General features: G+C 44.2%; 1 protein-coding gene across 1 annotated transcript; it reads right to left on the bottom strand.

Annotated features, from left to right (window-relative positions):
• Window positions 1-1,108: 1,108 nt before the first annotated feature.
• LOC137927250 (pneumococcal serine-rich repeat protein-like) lies at window positions 1,109-19,257 on the bottom strand. The gene is made up of 2 exons (XM_068771029.1): window positions 19,183-19,257; window positions 1,109-11,677 (listed from the first exon to the last, which is right to left on the bottom strand). The coding sequence occupies exons 1-2, from the start codon at window positions 19,255-19,257 to the stop codon at window positions 1,109-1,111; spliced, it is 10,644 nt and encodes a 3,547-aa protein (XP_068627130.1).
• Between the last annotated feature and the right edge of the window lie 690 nt (window positions 19,258-19,947).

Here is a 19,947-nt window from a genome sequence, read left to right as displayed (position 1 = left end):
GTCACCTTGACTACTGTACTCATTAAGTACAAAATCCTTTAAAACTTCATATTTTCTTAACACGTTCACTGCGGCTTGAGGTCGATTCAGCCTCATGGTAAACTTTGCACTGGTGCGGCGCGTAAAACTCGTGTTTTCTCTCTAGTGCGGCCGCTGTTTACACTCAACCGTATGAGGTGTGACAAAGACAAATATAGCTTTCTTTATGTCTGCGGAGCATTGACTCAATATTGTAAAAAAATATTGATGAACATGAGGCAGAAAAGGCCTCAACCGCACTACTAGGAAGTTCAGCTTGAGGCTGATTCGACCTCAGCCGCACCAGCTGAAAGTTCTTCAAAATTGGGCCCGCAGTGAACGTGTTAAAAAGAGCAATTATAATAATAAAAAAGATTCTCGTACTAAAACAGAAATAAATATACCAATATATATACCAATGGTTTTTTGCAAAGATCTTAGAAAGTTTTGTGTATAATGCCATTTATTCTACGACTTAACATAACCTCCTTATTAATTAACACGGGTTTTTATTGTAAGATCCACTGTAAACAATTTAATTTATTACAGAAACTTTAAGACGTATGGACTGATGAGGACAAAAAACAGAAGATTTATATAAAAAGGATTTTTAAAAATAGAAAAAAAAAAGAAAATTAAAAAAATATTAAAGACTCGAACCCAAAACAACACAACTTCGAAAATCTAACGACGCACAGTGAAAATTAGTATTAATTAAGCAGCGACGCAACTTCGAATAAAACGCAAAACGAAACGACACAAAGCGAGGTATTGGTGTAGTGTTTTGTATAACTTTAAAAAAAGTCACCAAACAATGAATCACTGAACATATCAGGGCTTATTTAGGAATTTAAATTAAATTTTCCTAGCCCCTACAATTACATTGAACTTTTACTACAATATTGCCTCTTGGAAATTTCCTTTGTATATGTGAAGTGTAAGTACTCACGTAAAACGGAGAATAAAAATCATAAAAACGCTTAATAGGAATTTATTTTTTATTGGGTGTACAATTGATCCGAATATGTAAAAAATCTTTTAATACATAGCAAAAATGAAGGATATATATAACGAGAAAGGTAACGACTTTCTAGCAATGTTTACATTTCTTCGCATGACTGCCTGATTTACTTGATGCTTTACTGCGCGCGTCAGCACTACCCTTGGTATCACTTCTAGCATATGCTACAGCTTCACTGCTAGATTTGTTTTCAAGCCTCTTTTTGTGATGATTCTTTGTACATCCATTATTTCTATGAGAGTGACAGCAATGTTTACCGCTTCCTTTGGAACCATGACCTTTGCTTCTATTATGTTTGCCACAGGAACTACGTTTACCTCTTCTGGAACTCAAATTGGAATCATATTCAAATAAGTTTTTGCTATTCCAATTACTACCACTACGTGTTCTGCCTTTAGTAGCTTGTGCCGAACTCGAAGATCCGCTTTGAGAGCTGCTGTCTGCAGAAGATCCGCCTTTTCCGTTTGTGGCGGAGCTCCTGGCACTGCTGTTCGCATAACTGCTAGCCTGTGCTCCACCTTTCCCAGATTGTGTCGAACTCGAAGATCCGCTCTGGGAGCTGCTATCTGCAGAAGAGCCGCCTTTTCCGTTCGTGGCGGATACTCTGGCACTGCTGTTTGAATAACTGCTAGCCTGTGCTTTACCTTTCCCAGATTGTGCCGAACTCGAAGATCCGCTTTGAGAGCTGCTGTCTACAGAAGATCCGCCTTTTCCGTTCGTGACGGAGCCTCTGGCACTGCTGTTCGCATAACTGCTAGCCTGTGCTTCACCTTTCCGAGATTGTGCCGAACTCGAAGATCCGCTCTGAGAGCTGCTGTTTGCAGAAGATCCGCCTTTTCCGTTTGTGGCGGAGCTTCCGGCATTGCTGTCCGCATAACTGCTAGCCTGTGCTCCACCTTTCCCAGATTGTGTCGAACTCGAAGATCCGCTCTGGGAGCTGCTATCTGCAGAAGAGCCGCCTTTTCCGTTCGTGGCGGAGCTCCTGGCACTGCTGTTCGCATAACTGCTAGCCTGTGCTCCACCTTTCCCAGATTGTGTCGAACTCGAAGATCCGCTCTGGGAGCTGCTATCTGCAGAAGAGCCGCCTTTTCCGTTCGTGGCGGATACTCTGGCACTGCTGTTTGAATAACTGCTAGCCTGTGCTTTACCTTTCCCAGATTGTGCCGAACTCGAAGATCCGCTTTGAGAGCTGCTGTCTACAGAAGATCCGCCTTTTCCGTTCGTGACGGAGCCTCTGGCACTGCTGTTCGCATAACTGCTAGCCTGTGCTTCACCTTTCCGAGATTGTGCCGAACTCGAAGATCCGCTCTGAGAGCTGCTGTTTGCAGAAGATCCGCCTTTTCCGTTTGTGGCGGAGCTTCCGGCATTGCTGTCCGCATAACTGCTAGCCTGTGCTCCACCTTTCCCAGATTGTGTCGAACTCGAAGATCCGCTCTGGGAGCTGCTATCTGCAGAAGAGCCGCCTTTTCCGTTTGTGGCGGAGCTTCCGGCACTGCTGTTCGCATAACTGCTAGCTTGTGCTCCACCTTTCCCAGATTGTGCCGAACTCGAAGAACCGCTCTGGGAGCTGCTATCTGCAGAAGAGCCGCCTTTTCCGTTCGTGGCGGAGCCTCTGGCACTGCTGTTCGCATAACTGCTAGCCTGTGCTTCACCTTTCCGAGATTGTGCCGAACTCGAAGAACCGCTCTGGGAGCTGCTGTCTACTGAAGATCCGCCTTTTCCGTTTGTGGCGGAGCTCCTGGCACTGCTGTTCGCATAACTGCTAGCCTGTGCTTCACCTTTCCCAGATTGTGCCGAACTCGAAGATCCGCTCTGGGAGCTGCTGTCTACTGAAGATCCGCCTTTTCCGTTTGTGGCGGAGCTTCCGGCACTGCTGTTCGCATAACTGCTAGCCTGTGCTCCACCTTTACCAGATTGTGTCGAACTTGAAGATCCGCTCTGGGAGCTGCTGTCTACAGAAGATCCGCCTTTTCCGTTTGTGGCGGAGCCTCTGGAACTGCTGTTCGCATAACTGCTAGCCTGTGCTCCACCTTTCCCAGATTGTGTCGAACTCGAAGATCCGCTCTGGGAGCTGCTATCTGCAGAAGAGCCGCCTTTTCCGTTCGTGGCGGATACTCTGGCACTGCTGTTTGAATAACTGCTAGCCTGTGCTTCACCTTTCCCAGATTGTGCCGAACTCGAAGATCCGCTTTGAGAGCTGCTGTCTACAGAAGATCCGCCTTTTCCGTTCGTGACGGAGCCTCTGGCACTGCTGTTCGCATAACTGCTAGCCTGTGCTTCACCTTTCCGAGATTGTGCCGAACTCGAAGATCCGCTCTGGGAGCTGCTGTTTGCAGAAGATCCGCCTTTTCCGTTTGTGGCGGAGCTTCCGGCATTGCTGTCCGCATAACTGCTAGCCTGTGCTCCACCTTTCCCAGATTGTGTCGAACTCGAAGATCCGCTCTGGGAGCTGCTATCTGCAGAAGAGCCGCCTTTTCCGTTTGTGGCGGAGCTTCCGGCACTGCTGTTCGCATAACTGCTAGCTTGTGCTCCACCTTTCCCAGATTGTGCCGAACTCGAAGAACCGCTCTGGGAGCTGCTATCTGCAGAAGAGCCGCCTTTTCCGTTCGTGGCGGAGCCTCTGGCACTGCTGTTCGCATAACTGCTAGCCTGTGCTTCACCTTTCCCAGATTGTGCCGAACTCGAAGATCCGCTCTGGGAGCTGCTGTCTACTGAAGATCCGCCTTTTCCGTTTGTGGCGGAGCTTCCGGCACTGCTGTTCGCATAACTGCTAGCCTGTGCTTCACCTTTCCCAGATTGTGCCGAACTCGAAGAACCGCTCTGGGAGCTGCTATCTGCAGAAGAGCCGCCTTTTCCGTTTGTGGCGGAGCCTCTGGCACTGCTGTTCGCATAACTGCTAGCTTGTGCTCCACCTTTCCCAGATTGTGCCCCACTTGAAGATCCGCTCTGGGAGCTGCTATCTGCAGAAGAGCCGCCTTTTCCGTTTGTGGTGGAGCCCCTGGCACTGCTGTTCGAATTGCTGCTAGCCTGTGCTTCACCTTTCCCAGATTCTGCCGAACTCGAAGAGCCGCTCTGGGAGCTGCTGTCTACTGAAGATCCGCCTTTTCCGTTTGTGGCGGAGCTTCCGGCACTGCTGTTTGAATAACTGCTAGCCTGTGCTTCACCTTTCCCAGATTGTGCCGAACTCGAAGAACCGCTCTGGGAGCTGCTATCTGCAGAAGAGCCGCCTTTTCCGTTCGTGGCGGAGCCTCTGGCACTGCTGTTTGAATAACTGCTAGCCTGTGCTTCACCTTTCCCAGATTGTGCCGAACTCGAAGAACCGCTCTGGGAGCTGCTATCTGCAGAAGAGCAGCCTTTTCCGTTCGTGGCGGATACTCTGGCACTGCTGTTTGAATAACTGCTAGCCTGTGCTTCACCTTTCCCAGATTGTGCCGAACTCGAAGATCCGCTCTGGGAGCTGCTGTCTACTGAAGATCCGCCTTTTCCGTTTGTGGCGGAGCTTCCGGCACTGCTGTTCGCATAACTGCTAGTCTGTGCTTCACCTTTCCCAGATTGTGCCGAACTCGAAGAACCGCTCTGGGAGCTGCTGTCTACTGAAGATCCGCCTTTTCCGTTTGTGGCGGAGCTTCCGGCACTGCTGTTCGCATAACTGCTAGCCTGTGCTCCACCTTTCCCAGATTGTGCCGAACTCGAAGATCCGCTCTGGGAGCTGCTATCTGCAGAAGAGCCGCCTTTTCCGTTGGTGGTGGAGCCTCTGGCACTGCTATTTGAATAACTGCTAGCCTGTGCTCCACCTTTACCAGATTGTGTCGAACTCGAAGATCCGCTCTGGGAGCTGCTGTCTACAGAAGATCCGCCTTTTCCGTTTGTGGCGGAGCCTCTGGAACTGCTGTTCGCATAACTGCTAGCCTGTGCTCCACCTTTCCCAGATTGTGTCGAACTCGAAGATCCGCTCTGGGAGCTGCTATCTGCAGAAGAGCCGCCTTTTCCGTTCGTGGCGGATACTCTGGCACTGCTGTTTGAATAACTGCTAGCCTGTGCTTCACCTTTCCCAGATTGTGCCGAACTCGAAGATCCGCTTTGAGAGCTGCTGTCTACAGAAGATCCGCCTTTTCCGTTCGTGACGGAGCCTCTGGCACTGCTGTTCGCATAACTGCTAGCCTGTGCTTCACCTTTCCGAGATTGTGCCGAACTCGAAGATCCGCTCTGGGAGCTGCTGTTTGCAGAAGATCCGCCTTTTCCGTTTGTGGCGGAGCTTCCGGCATTGCTGTCCGCATAACTGCTAGCCTGTGCTCCACCTTTCCCAGATTGTGTCGAACTCGAAGATCCGCTCTGGGAGCTGCTATCTGCAGAAGAGCCGCCTTTTCCGTTTGTGGCGGAGCTTCCGGCACTGCTGTTCGCATAACTGCTAGCTTGTGCTCCACCTTTCCCAGATTGTGCCGAACTCGAAGAACCGCTCTGGGAGCTGCTATCTGCAGAAGAGCCGCCTTTTCCGTTCGTGGCGGAGCCTCTGGCACTGCTGTTCGCATAACTGCTAGCCTGTGCTTCACCTTTCCCAGATTGTGCCGAACTCGAAGATCCGCTCTGGGAGCTGCTGTCTACTGAAGATCCGCCTTTTCCGTTTGTGGCGGAGCTTCCGGCACTGCTGTTCGCATAACTGCTAGCCTGTGCTTCACCTTTCCCAGATTGTGCCGAACTCGAAGAACCGCTCTGGGAGCTGCTATCTGCAGAAGAGCCGCCTTTTCCGTTTGTGGCGGAGCCTCTGGCACTGCTGTTCGCATAACTGCTAGCTTGTGCTCCACCTTTCCCAGATTGTGCCCCACTTGAAGATCCGCTCTGGGAGCTGCTATCTGCAGAAGAGCCGCCTTTTCCGTTTGTGGTGGAGCCCCTGGCACTGCTGTTCGAATTGCTGCTAGCCTGTGCTTCACCTTTCCCAGATTCTGCCGAACTCGAAGAGCCGCTCTGGGAGCTGCTGTCTACTGAAGATCCGCCTTTTCCGTTTGTGGCGGAGCTTCCGGCACTGCTGTTTGAATAACTGCTAGCCTGTGCTTCACCTTTCCCAGATTGTGCCGAACTCGAAGAACCGCTCTGGGAGCTGCTATCTGCAGAAGAGCCGCCTTTTCCGTTCGTGGCGGAGCCTCTGGCACTGCTGTTTGAATAACTGCTAGCCTGTGCTTCACCTTTCCCAGATTGTGCCGAACTCGAAGAACCGCTCTGGGAGCTGCTATCTGCAGAAGAGCAGCCTTTTCCGTTCGTGGCGGATACTCTGGCACTGCTGTTTGAATAACTGCTAGCCTGTGCTTCACCTTTCCCAGATTGTGCCGAACTCGAAGATCCGCTCTGGGAGCTGCTGTCTACTGAAGATCCGCCTTTTCCGTTTGTGGCGGAGCTTCCGGCACTGCTGTTCGCATAACTGCTAGTCTGTGCTTCACCTTTCCCAGATTGTGCCGAACTCGAAGAACCGCTCTGGGAGCTGCTGTCTACTGAAGATCCGCCTTTTCCGTTTGTGGCGGAGCTTCCGGCACTGCTGTTCGCATAACTGCTAGCCTGTGCTCCACCTTTCCCAGATTGTGCCGAACTCGAAGATCCGCTCTGGGAGCTGCTATCTGCAGAAGAGCCGCCTTTTCCGTTGGTGGTGGAGCCTCTGGCACTGCTATTTGAATAACTGCTAGCCTGTGCTCCACCTTTACCAGATTGTGTCGAACTCGAAGATCCGCTCTGGGAGCTGCTGTCTACAGAAGATCCGCCTTTGCCGTTTGTGGCGGAGCTTCCGGCACTGCTTTTCGCATAACTGCTAGCCTGTGCTCCACCTTTCCCAGATTGTGCCGAACTCGAAGATCCGCTCTGGGAGCTGCTATCTGCAGAAGAGCCGCCTTTTCCGTTTGTGGCGGAGCTTCCGGCACTGCTGTTCGCATAACTGCTAGCTTGTGCTCCACCTTTCCCAGATTGTGCCGAACTCGAAGAACCGCTCTGGGAGCTGCTATCTGCAGAAGATCCGCCTTTTCCGTTTGTGGCGGAGCTTCCGGCACTGCTGTTCGCATAACTGCTAGCCTGTGCTCCACCTTTCCCAGATTGTGTCGAACTCGAAGATCCGCTCTGGGAGCTGCTATCTGCAGAAGAGCCGCCTTTTCCGTTCGTGGCGGAGCCTCTGGCACTGCTGTTCGCATAACTGCTAGCTTGTGCTCCACCTTTCCCAGATTGTGCCGAACTTGAAGATCCGCTCTCGGAGCTGCTATCTGCAGAAGAGCCGCCTTTTCCGTTTGTGGCGGAGCCCCTAGCACTGTTGTTCGAATTGCTGCTAGCCTGTGCTCTACCTTTCCCAGATTGTGCCGAACTCGAAGATCCGCTCTGGGAGCTGCTATCTGCAGAAGATCCGCCTTTTCCGTTTGTGGCGGAGCTTCCGGCACTGCTGTTCGCATAACTGCTAGCCTGTGCTCCACCTTTCCCAGATTGTGTCGAACTCGAAGATCCGCTCTGGGAGCTGCTATCTGCAGAAGATCCGCCTTTTCCGTTTGTGGCGGAGCTTCCGGCATTGCTGTTCGCATAACTGCTAGCCTGTGCTTCACCTTTCCCAGATCCGCTCTGGGAGCTGCTATCTGCAGAAGAGCCGCCTTTTCCGTTTGTGGCAGAGCCTCTGGAACTGCTGTTCGCATAACTGCTAGCCTGTGCTCTACCTTTCCCAGATTGTGTCGAACTCGAAGATCCGCTCTGGGAGCTGCTATCTGCAGAAGAGCCGCCTTTTCCGTTCGTGGCGGAGCCTCTGGCACTGCTGTTTGAATAACTGCTAGCCTGTGCTCCACCTTTCCCAGATTGTGTCGAACTCGAAGATCCGCTCTGGGAGCTGCTATCTGCAGAAGATCCGCCTTTTCCGTTTGTGGCGGAGCTTCCGGCATTGCTGTTCGCATAACTGCTAGCCTGTGCTTCACCTTTTCCAGATTGTGCCGAACTCGAAGAACCGCTCTGGGAGCTGCTATCTGCAGAAGAGCAGCCTTTTCCGTTCGTGGCGGAGCCTCTGGCACTGCTGTTTGAATAACTGCTAGCCTGTGCTTCACCTTTCCCAGATTGTGCCGAACTCGAAGAACCGCTCTGGGAGCTGCTATCTGCAGAAGATCCGCCTTTTCCGTTTGTGGCGGAGCTTCCGGCACTGCTGTTCGCATAACTGCTAGCCTGTGCTCCACCTTTCCCAGATTGTGTCGAACTCGAAGATCCGCTCTGGGAGCTGCTATCTGCAGAAGAGCCGCCTTTTCCGTTCGTGGCGGAGCCTCTGGCACTGCTGTTCGCATAACTGCTAGCTTGTGCTCCACCTTTCCCAGATTGTGCCGAACTTGAAGATCCACTCTGGGAGCTGCTATCTGCAGAAGAGCCGCCTTTTCCGTTTGTGGCGGAGCCCCTAGCACTGCTGTTTGAATAACTGCTAGCCTGTGCTTCACCTTTCCCAGATTGTGCCGAACTCGAAGAACCGCTCTGGGAGCTGCTGTCTACTGAAGATCCGCCTTTTCCGTTTGTGGCGGAGCTTCCGGCACTGCTGTTCGCATAACTGCTAGCCTGTGCTCCACCTTTCCCAGATTGTGTCGAACTCGAAGATCCGCTCTGGGAGCTGCTATCTGCAGAAGAGCCGCCTTTTCCGTTTGTGGCGGAGCTTCCGGCATTGCTGTTCGCATAACTGCTAGCCTGTGCTCTACCTTTCCCAGATTGTGCCGAACTCGAAGATCCGCTCTGGGAGCTGCTATCTGCAGAAGATCCGCCTTTTCCGTTTGTGGCGGAGCTTCCGGCACTGCTGTTCGCATAACTGCTAGCCTGTGCTCCACCTTTCCCAGATTGTGCCGAACTCGAAGATCCGCTCTGGGAGCTGCTATCTGCAGAAGATCCGCCTTTTCCGTTTGTGGCGGAGCTTCCGGCACTGCTGTTTGCATAACTGCTAGCCTGTGCTCCACCTTTCCCAGATTGTGTCGAACTCGAAGATCCGCTCTGGGAGCTGCTATCTGCAGAAGATCCGCCTTTTTCGTTCGTGGCGGAGCCTCTGGCACTGCTGTTCGCATAACTGCTAGCTTGTGCTCCACCTTTCCCAGATTGTGCCGAACTTGAAGATCCGCTCTGGGAGCTGCTATCTGCAGAAGAGCCGCCTTTTCCGTTTGTGGCGGAGCCCCTAGCACTGCTGTTCGAATTGCTGCTAGCCTGTGCTCTACCTTTCCCAGATTGTGCCGAACTCGAAGATCCGCTCTGGGAGCTGCTATCTGCAGAAGATCCGCCTTTTCCGTTTGTGGCGGAGCTTCCGGCACTGCTGTTCGCATAACTGCTAGCCGGTGCTCCACCTTTCCCAGATTGTGTCGAACTCGAAGATCCGCTCTGGGAGCTGCTATCTGCAGAAGATCCGCCTTTTCCGTTTGTGGCGGAGCTTCCGGCATTGCTGTTCGCATAACTGCTAGCCTGTGCTTCACCTTTCCCAGATTGTGCCGAACTCGAAGATCCGCTCTGGGAGCTGCTATCTGCAGAAGATCCGCCTTTTTCGTTCGTGGCGGAGCCTCTGGCACTGCTGTTCGCATAACTGCTAGCTTGTGCTCCACCTTTCCCAGATTGTGCCGAACTTGAAGATCCGCTCTGGGAGCTGCTATCTGCAGAAGAGCCGCCTTTTCCGTTCGTGGCGGAGCCTCTGGCACTGCTGTTTGAATAACTGCTAGCCTGTGCTCCACCTTTCCCAGATTGTGTCGAACTCGAAGATCCGCTCTGGGAGCTGCTATCTGCAGAAGATCCGCCTTTTCCGTTTGTGGCGGAGCTTCCGGCATTGCTGTTCGCATAACTGCTAGTCTGTGCTTCACCTTTTCCAGATTGTGCCGAACTCGAAGATCCGCTCTGGGAGCTGCTATCTGCAGAAGAGCCGCCTTTTCCGTTTGTGGCGGAGCCTCTGGAACTGCTGTTCGCATAACTGCTAGCCTGTGCTCTACCTTTCCCAGATTGTGTCGAACTCGAAGATCCGCTCTGGGAGCTGCTATCTGCAGAAGAGCCGCCTTTTCCGTTCGTGGCGGAGCCTCTGGCACTGCTGTTTGAATAACTGCTAGCCTGTGCTTCACCTTTCCCAGATTGTGCCGAACTCGAAGAACCGCTCTGGGAGCTGCTATCTGCAGAAGAGCAGCCTTTTCCGTTCGTGGCGGAGCCTCTGGCACTGCTGTTCGAATAACTGCTAGCCTGTGCTTCACCTTTCCCAGATTGTGTCGAACTCGAAGATCCGCTCTGGGAGCTACTGTCTACAGAAGATCCGCCTTTGCCGTTTGTGGCGGAGCTTCCGGCACTGCTGTTCGCATAACTGCTAGCCTGTGCTCCACCTTTCCCAGATTGTGCCGAACTCGAAGATCCGCTCTGGGAGCTGCTATCTGCAGAAGAGCCGCCTTTTCCGTTTGTGGCGGAGCTTCCGGCACTGCTGTTCGCATAACTGCTAGCTTGTGCTCCACCTTTCCCAGATTGTGCCGAACTTGAAGATCCGCTCTGGGAGCTGCTATCTGCAGAAGAGCCGCCTTTTCCGTTTGTGGCGGAGCCTCTGGCACTGCTGTTCGAATTGCTGCTAGCCTGTGCTTCACCTTTCCCAGATTGTGCCGAACTCGAAGAACCGCTCTGGGAGCTGCTGTCTACTGAAGATCCGCCTTTTCCGTTCGTGGTGGAGCTCTTGGTACTGCTGTTCGAATTGCTCCTAGCCTGTGCTTCACCTTTCCCAGATTGTGCCGAACTCGATGATCCGCTCTGGGAGCTGCTATCTGCAGAAGATCCGCCTTTTCCGTTGGTGGCGGAGCCTCTGGCACTGCTGTTTGAATAACTGCTAGCCGGTGCTCCACCTTCCCCAGATTGTGCAGAACTCGAAGATCCGCTTTGGGAGCTGCTGTCTACAGAAGATCTGCCTTTTCCGTTCGCGGCGGAGGCTCTGGCACTGCTGTTCGAATTGCTGCTAGCCTGTGCTCCACCATTCCCAGATTGTGCCGAACTCGAAGATCCGCTCTGAGAGCTACTGTCTACAGAAGATCCGCCTTTTCCGTTCGTGGCGGAGCTTTTGGCACTGCTGTTCGAATTACTATTAGCCTGCGCTCTACTTTCTGCAGATTGCGCTGAGCTAGAGGATCCGCTTTGAGAATTGTTGCTTACAGAATAACTGACTTCGTCGCTGCTACTGTAGCTGTCGGCATAACTGCTTGCGCTACTGCTAGCTTCTGCTGCACTTTCGTAGACTGCACTGGATGCTTGATTTTGAGAGCTAGTACTTGCATATGAATTTTCCTCTTCTTTTTCGATGTAACTCTCTGATCCATTACTTGATTCGTTTTCGTATGTTTCGCTATTTGTTTTATAACCTGAATTCAAATCTCTTGAATAACTCACGTCACTGGAAATACTATCGGTGTTATCTCTCGTGTAGCTATTTTGAGATATTCCGGAATAACTTACTGTTTTACTGTTGCCTGCGTATTCTTCTTTGCTTCTTTCGCTTCTGTTGAAACTATTGTAATCGTTTTTTGATGTGTTCGAACTGTAAGAATCGCTTTTAGAGAATGAGCTGCTTTGCGCATAATTAAAAGCATCTCTTTCGGAATATGTGTCACTTTCGTCATCATTTGTAAATATTTCCGTTGTCGCTACGAAATTCTTCAACAGCGTCTAAAAATACGAAAGAAGTAAGTTAACATGAAATAAAGTTTAGTCATTATTTGTAAATGTTTCCGTTGTCACTACGAAATTCGTCAACACTACGAAATAAGTAAGTTATCTTGAAATAAAATTTAGTTTCACCCTCTACAAGGTGTTGACTCGCTGGAGGCGTGCAACGCTAGGCCAGTTATTGTATTCTTCCTTGGAGAAGGCCTATAGAAGTACCTGTTACTTCAACAGCACCTCGAAATATTGATCGCCTGAAGCAGTGGGCAGTACATATTCCTCGGGCACCCGACGGTAGATGTAGCGCAAGTAGAACCCAGACTAGATGGACCGAAGTCTTATTCAAAGTCCCGGGAAATCCCCGAATGCGGGCACTGCAAGACCTGTCTACTTGGCGATATTTAGGGAAGGCCAATACCTTGTAGAAAGTGTCTATTGGCTTATATGATGATATTAAAATAAGAAAAAATTTTAATATTTGAATGAAGTTAATTTTAAGATCGATACTTGGTAATTTTAGTTTATTTAATTTTTGTACTTTCATATTCTTTATACCTTTTTATACCTTTGGATTTTCATGACATGCCTGGTCTACTGGATCCAACCGCCTTCGGTTGTACGAGAGCTGACATAGTCAAAAAAGTGTCTAGAAGCATGCAGTGTAAGACCAGGCCTTATCGCAGTCTTTTTGTGAGTACTATGCCTTGCAGTGAGCATCAATGTGGTGATATAATGATGATGAAAATGATGAATTATATAAACAAATATCTTACCACCGCAAAAACGAATACGACAATAGTTCGCAACATTTTATAAGTAATTTGCTACTTGCAGTAAAGGCAATTATTTTATCATTTTATACCGATATATAACAATAGATATTGCAAAGCTGTTTAAATATAATGTAAACGAATTGTTACTAATTCAAAGTTATAGTCTGTAACTAATGGGGTACAGGAGACCAGATGGCAAGGGAAGACCAAAGACCGATAAGTGAAATAGAACATACACTTGTAAAAATGACCTTGTTGAGTTCAGAAGATAGAAGCAGACTGCTTACAACTTGTTTTATTTAAAATCTTTGTGAAGCCCTATGTCTACATGTGGATATCCTATTGCTGTAATAATGATTTTTTAACATTTAATATCATTATATGTATTAAATTATGATTATAAATATATGTATATTATTGTAACTATATCGTCTTTTTAGCAAATAATTTAGATTGCTAAAAGCAGCAGTGATAGGGACATGCGAGTATTTTGTTTTATTTTCCCGACCTCTTAAAGCCGAATAAATTCAAATTTTCTAAGTAATATTTAATAATTTTCAGTTTTATTAAATTTGTATTTCAATGTATTTGTGATTATGAATAAATACATTTAAAAAACTTTTAAGTTAAATGGTTTTTTGATACCCATATTGTGGTGGTTGTTGAAAAATATGTACCTAGTCCGCCATATTGGAACGGCGTCCATCTTGAATTTTAAATTTTGACATAATCGTCGTGTTTTACTAGTGTAGCCCTTTTATTTGATACCCATATTGAAGGGGTTAGGAAAAATATATAATCCGCCAATTTGTATCGGCGGCCATCTTAGATTTATAATGTTATTGATTTTATTATATTCTATTGTCATCTAAATTAAATATGTGTACCAAATTTCAGATCAATCTGACAACGGGAAGGTGCTTAAATTTCAATTTCTAATTTTGACCCATATAAACAAATTCCGTACGGGTCGAACTAAATAAAACCGTTTAAATACAATATTTATAATGGTCGACAAGTTTCTTTATATAACTTTTGATATCTTAGGAGATCTAAAGATAATTTTAACTAAATAAACTAACTGTATAAGTTGATATTTAATAATGTATTGTCATAGTTAATTTGTATCTAACTATCCTAGATTTTGAAATACATAATTTAAATATCTTCGGAGCTTAGTGAGAAGAATCTAATAGTATAAACAATATTTTGCAATGGCAGCCCTGCGGTAGAGGACTGAGAATTGAGATCGTAGGTCGCATGTTCCATTATTAGGGTAAAATCTTATATAATTTACACTTTGTGCACTAATTATATGAAATCGCCATTGTTAAACAAGTTTCCACAGGATAGGCAAAAGCGTACTCTGATCGCGAACCAGGCGTGGCAATTATGACATATTTCCCATCAATATCTTCTTCGGAGGCTGTTAATCTTTGCATTAGGCATCACATACATGTATCTCTGATTATAGTAAAGGTAAAAAGAAATAATACTTATGTAAAAAAACAAATTAACAAAAATCAGGAGACAAGAAAATACTATTTTCACTCAAATCTATATAGGAAAAGATTTTATATACATATATATGTAGTTATTCATATTTGACTCGTTCTTATAGTTATTACAATGTTATTACATAAAATACAGGGTGATTAGTTACAGGTCTTAAAACTTTCTTAATATTTTTTTTTCAATTAATACTCTTTCTTTTAGTTTATTTTTGGAACAGGGATGTATACCTTTATATTCGTGAAAAAATCAATAAAGAAAATAAATGACCCCATTCTTCCCAAAGATAGGGATGCGATAGAACTCCAATAGCGGCTATAAAAATAAATAATTTAACTAATTGTGAATCTCTTTAAATATAAAACCGTTTTGCTTACACTTTTCAATATGGGAAATACTAGGTTTAAAAAAAATCTTAATCGTTTTATAAAAATCGCATCTACTAATTCAGAACTGTTGAGTACTTCTATATATTTAAAACAATACCTTCCTATTTTCACCGTCTCTTTCTCTCTCTTCAATTTTTCTCTTTCTTACCTCTTTCATTCTTCATATTTTTATCACTTTCACAGCAATCACCCACACTACATTCAATCATCGCCTCCCATCATATAAGTTCTCAGTGTTGACATGTTTACATATAGTTTGATAACATGTAAGCAGAAAGAACTAAACATCTTCTCATTCTATATTCCTCATCACCTCATGAGGAAACGCCCAGACAATGGTCTTACCAATAATGACTTATTACAATGAAACGTCATCTCTAATTTTGAATCTATAGGTGATGGGATCAGTGGTGAAGAAATACAAAGTTGAACAAAGTTTCAGATATAACCAAGAAACTTACAACTTAGATAGTGAACAGACTACATTGTATGTAGAAATAATAGCTGTTGGTACATTAAGGTTTTCTGGACTTGCCACTGCTCACAAAGAAGTTTCCAGAGGATGGGCGGCAGCGTCTGCGTACCATAATACCACACTGCGATCGCCAACCCAGCCTACCAAGTGTACCGATGATGATATATCCCAGATATATTTGGGATTGTCATATGCCGTTCAGGGTGATTGGAACTCGCGACTTACAATCGCAGGTCTCAATCTTTTACCGCTATGCTATCACTGCTGGACATTACAGCAATTTAACAGCTAAACAGATATCTTTTTTTTTTCAATTTATAAATAGGATCCAATTTAAAATTTCTTTTGTGGCGGTATATTTGAACGTAATGTTAAAATTTTGTTAAATATTATATAAATTTAGATATCCTTTTAAAACGAACTTTATGACATTCCTCAACGTACTTTCGCAGCCAAAAGGTCCGCACCATGTTTGTATATAATAAGAGACGATAAGTTGGTATAAGAAAGAATAAATGCTCTTTACAAGTTAAAGGTCAAATTTTTTCAACTCCCATGTACATCTACATATACATATATATATCTATATATACATATATAATTGTGTGTGTCTGTGTGTGTATATTGGACATATTTATTCTATATATATGACAGAATTCTTCTTTTTTTTGTATAAGTGACATCTCTTTTTGTCAAATGTCAAAATGCTTTCGCTTATCTGTCAATTAATTTCGAATCAATGTTTAATATTTACAAATGAGTAGAGAAAGTTTTATGTAAAAATTATTTCAATCGCATGACAAATTATTTATTACGGCGTTGTTGTATCTGAAGTTGTAGGCGGATGACTTTTAAAATAAACTGTGCCTATCTTTCATCCAAGCGTTTTAATTTTTGTGCTCCAGCTCGTTGGGTGATATCTCTAACATTGCCTACCTTGTTAAACTCCACCACAAATCTTTTTCAATACATCCAAAGATTATCTGTAAGATATCGGAACATAGTGATACGCAATTGTAAATCTATAATAATATTATAAATTTTTATTTTTTCTTTAAAATATTTGGAACAAAGTATAATGCTTTATTATCATCATAACAGCTGATAAATATAAACACCTTATATAAACACCTACTGCACGGCAAAGGACTCCCCCAAAGATGGGTTCAATGACCGGTCTTGGGCCGCCCGTATTCGGGGAATTCCCGCGTCGGTCAACTGAGCGAGGAATCTACCTGTGCCGCATCTACAGACTAGTGGTTGGTACTCGAGAATCTTCCGCCATCAATAGCACACATCCCTCGAGTACTCGAGGAATGTGTACCGTCCACAGCCACTTTAAGTGAGCAATTCTTCGAGATACGGTTATGTTTGTTCTTCTAAGTAGTAACACATCCCTCTCCATTGGAGAAATCATGTCTCAGCTTATCTGTTATTATTATATATTGGTAAGTAAAGTCAAGCCAACGCTACAATCAGCAGTTCTTCACGATGGAAAGCGTATAAAGTTTCGTGGACCTCTTAATAACTGTGAACGCCTATTTATTTAGCACGTAAACTTCTGTCCGAAACTGTAGGGGTCCACCTGGACTATTTAAGAATCTAAAGGCTTAGACGGGTATTCCATGAAGTGACTGGACCCTTGGAGGGAACCTCAACTTGAACTGTCACGAAACACGTTTTGCCATACTTATTCGATGTTGCGTTAGATAAGAGTTCCTCAAACTTTTTTGTGTCGTAGACCCCTTGCCATGTTTTTCCGTGTTGGGTAGACCCCCTATTTACGTGATATTGATTTCCTGTAAATTTCTAACTGTAGTGAAGTTCAGTGTTAAAAACTTAAAGTAAACACAATGTTAATTTATACATTTATTAATTGAATTTAAAATTAAACTACTCAAAATAAAATGTTGTATCTGTTATATAAAATATATGTAACATTAAATAAACATTTTTTTTACTTCATAGGTACTTTTATAAATAATGTAAATGTTTTGATATTATAAGATAGTATGATAAAATAAACTATAAATAAAATAACATAAGTAATAAGTCAATCTTTTTAGTGAGAAGGATGAACCTGATGCTTTAATAATAAATTATCAACATTTGGCGTCAATTTTGTAAGGGTTAATCTTAAATCTCCTCGGCTAATGATGTCCAGTCTGTTTCTTTTTTTCGTTGGGAGATTGGTAACAGCGCTGAACCCGCTTTCCACTAGGTATGACGATGGAAAGGAAATTAAAAATTTTCTGATATTATAAAATGTATGATGTAAGTAAATAGGTACTATCAGTGTATGTGTTGAGATCCACTATCGTGGGCCCCCATTTTGATTTCATGGACCCTAAATTTTTTTTCGTTGACGTAGACCCCTTGCAGGTTGTCATAGACCCCTAGGGGTCGATATAGACCACTTTGGGAATCACTGCGTTAGATTTTAATTTACTATTGAGTCATAATGCTGTGTGATTGTCTTTTACAATTGTAAAAAGGCTATTTACATGTCATTTAAAGGATATGAGGTCATTGTAAGGTAATATGTTCAACAGAATATTTGCTTACTTAAGTGGTTTAAATAACAATTAATCATTTATACAATTAAAATTACATGAAAGCAAATATTTTGCGTAAATATGTATTGATATTCGATATAATGAAAGTATTCTCTTAAGGTTCAAGTAAAGGTGACTTTCATATGAATAAATATTGTTTTAAATGAATGTTTTAGGGGTCAAGAACGCATTTGATTTGCACTAATCAAGTTTTGGACTAAGTCAACCGTGGGACGATTTAGATGTCCAAAATACTTGGCCTGGACTTCTGACAACCTTGGGTCATCTGTTTGCCTTATTTCAGAACGTGCTAAGCATAACTTGGTGAAACGGTGCAACTAAGTTATTACATTAACAAAAATAAAAATGTTAAGTAGCAACCATCTTATAACAATTGTTTTAACTGCGTTTGCTTTTCATAATATTAATCGTAAAAAAAATATAGTTTTTCTTTTAATATCCAAGTAATCCAGGTAAATAAAAAAATTGTAAAAAAAAATTATAAAACGCTGTCGTGCCTCGCAGCTGGGAGAAAAAAGATAGAAAAGAGATACGGATCTTTTTTCTCCTCTCCCAACTGTCTGCGTTTAGTTAAAGCTAAAAATAAATATCGTAAAAAAAACACTAGCGATACAAATTAGAATTAATAAAAAAAAAATATCCAGGTCGCGTTTTTAACTCGAATTTATTAGTATAATAAACTTAAATAGGTTGAAAGATGTCTTCAAAGTGTAGCACGATTTGATTCTAATGTTCAATGTTTTTAAATCGTAAACAATACCAAGCTGGTACTAATATAGCGTTGTATTAAAAAAGTTACTAACCTATCAATGGCATATATGCCCGAGATCAAAATAGAAAACAGGATATACAGAAGAATTGGTTCTTCTGTATATCCTGTTTTCCGCCATCAAGACCTTGGGGTCAACATATATCCAAACGGTGGTCGTAGCTATGACTTCACAACGTTGTACAGTAGAATCACTTTTTAGTGCCATTCCTCACATTGTATCATATAATCATGTATTCTTCATAATACCAATGTATGTATTTTTTTATGGCCCCCGCTATTGGGGGCCTCACGTACCCCTCTTCTCATCTTTGGTGGGACAGGGACTTTACGGGCAATTTATTTTTTCACATAAATATTTATTATTTCCATTCTCTCCTTTCGTTCTTCACATATTCTTTCAGTCCATTCTTTCATGCCACATTTCTGCTATCTTTCCCTTTTACTCTGTGACTTTTCATTCCTCCCTCATTACATGTTACATTTTATCTTTATTTCTTTTCGTTTACATTTATATCACATTTTGAGTTACATTTTATCACATTTTTCCTTATCGTCTATTTAAAATTTTTCTTATTTTCTTTAATTTTTATTTTTTTGTATCACTTTTTTAATTATTTCCTTGCAGTATGAGAGGAATTATTTCCTAGTATCCTTTCCGCCTATCAGGGAGGCTATTGACTCCTCCCTGATTTTAACGCCAGACCGGCACTCAAATTCGAGCCGGAGTCCCCCGAATGCAGGACAATGTATGTATTATTTATAAATGTCTACGTGTTCCAAAATTAAATGCTTTCAGGACGCCATCGCAGCCTATCACGCGTTCCGCAGCTTCGAGGTGGACGCAGTCTTGGTCCATCTCTTCACGGGGCATGGAGGATTCTCTGAATACCTTCACCAGTTTTAGCCCAGGGAGGTGAAGTGCTTCTGTGAACCGAGCGTATACCAGATCATGGTCCACCTGGTCGCCAGATACATCGTTCTGATCACCTCTGAGTTCAGACCCCGAGATACCTTAGCGACCCGGCACAGCTGACGACATAGGCCCTGGGCCTTCCTGCTCACGTTCTTCACATGAATGTTGAACATGAGTTTATCATCATTGTGAGGCCTAGTATCCGGATTTCCCTAGTCAGGCCTAGCGGCTCACCACCCATACTCAGAAGTAGGTTGTCGTACTTCAACTTTTTGGTTAGCACCATCACCTTTGTTTTGTGAGGGACGAACATAAGTTTGTTTTTGACTCCTCACCTATCTGCAGGAGAGTTGTAGAGTGCGTTACGGAAAGAAATAAACCTAAATAAATAAAAGGTTAAAACGATCGACAAATATTAAATAATAATAATGTAATGTAATGTAAAAGTGAATAAATAATAAAATAATAAAACAAAACAAATGTATTTAAAACACTAAATGATAGAACTGGAGATAAAAATTATAGAAATATATATCATAAATAATCTAAGTAAAAATGTAATACATTGTGAATAATAAAATAAACCCAAACTGTAGTGACTGAGGATAATATGTAAGGTGATGAATAAAAGGTATAAAGATAAATGAATAACGTAACAGAACAAATGTTAAAAAGCGAAACAAGAGAAGGATACTGTACAAAAGTAAAAAGAGACCTGAAAAAAATTATTGCCCCAACAAAACCCTGATAACAAAATAGGGGGTGGAACGATAGGTCCCTAATAGACAAAAGGGCCAAAAAAACCTAAATACTACACTATCCGATTCCTTGAAATTTGTTAACATTTTTGTATATTTTACAAA

This window comes from Battus philenor, unplaced genomic scaffold, assembly GCF_028537555.1.
Source record: "Battus philenor isolate CCGP_79_NKW_IND1 unplaced genomic scaffold, ilBatPhil1.0.hap1 SCAF_30, whole genome shotgun sequence".
NCBI classification, from domain to species: Eukaryota; Metazoa; Arthropoda; class Insecta; order Lepidoptera; family Papilionidae; genus Battus; species Battus philenor.
The sequence above is the reverse complement of the archived record's forward strand: the minus strand, read 5'-3'. Positions and strand labels throughout refer to the sequence as shown.

Excerpts from the sequence above, each read along its gene's own strand:
- LOC137927250 (XM_068771029.1), bottom strand. The coding sequence starts at position 19,257 with ATGTTCAACATTCATGTGAAGAACGTGAGCAGGAAGGCCCAGGGCCTA. Across the intron at positions 11,678-19,182 it reads AGCTGTGCCGGGTCGCTAAG|ACGCTGTTGAAGAATTTCGT; the intron begins GTATCTCGGGGT and ends TCGTATTTTTAG.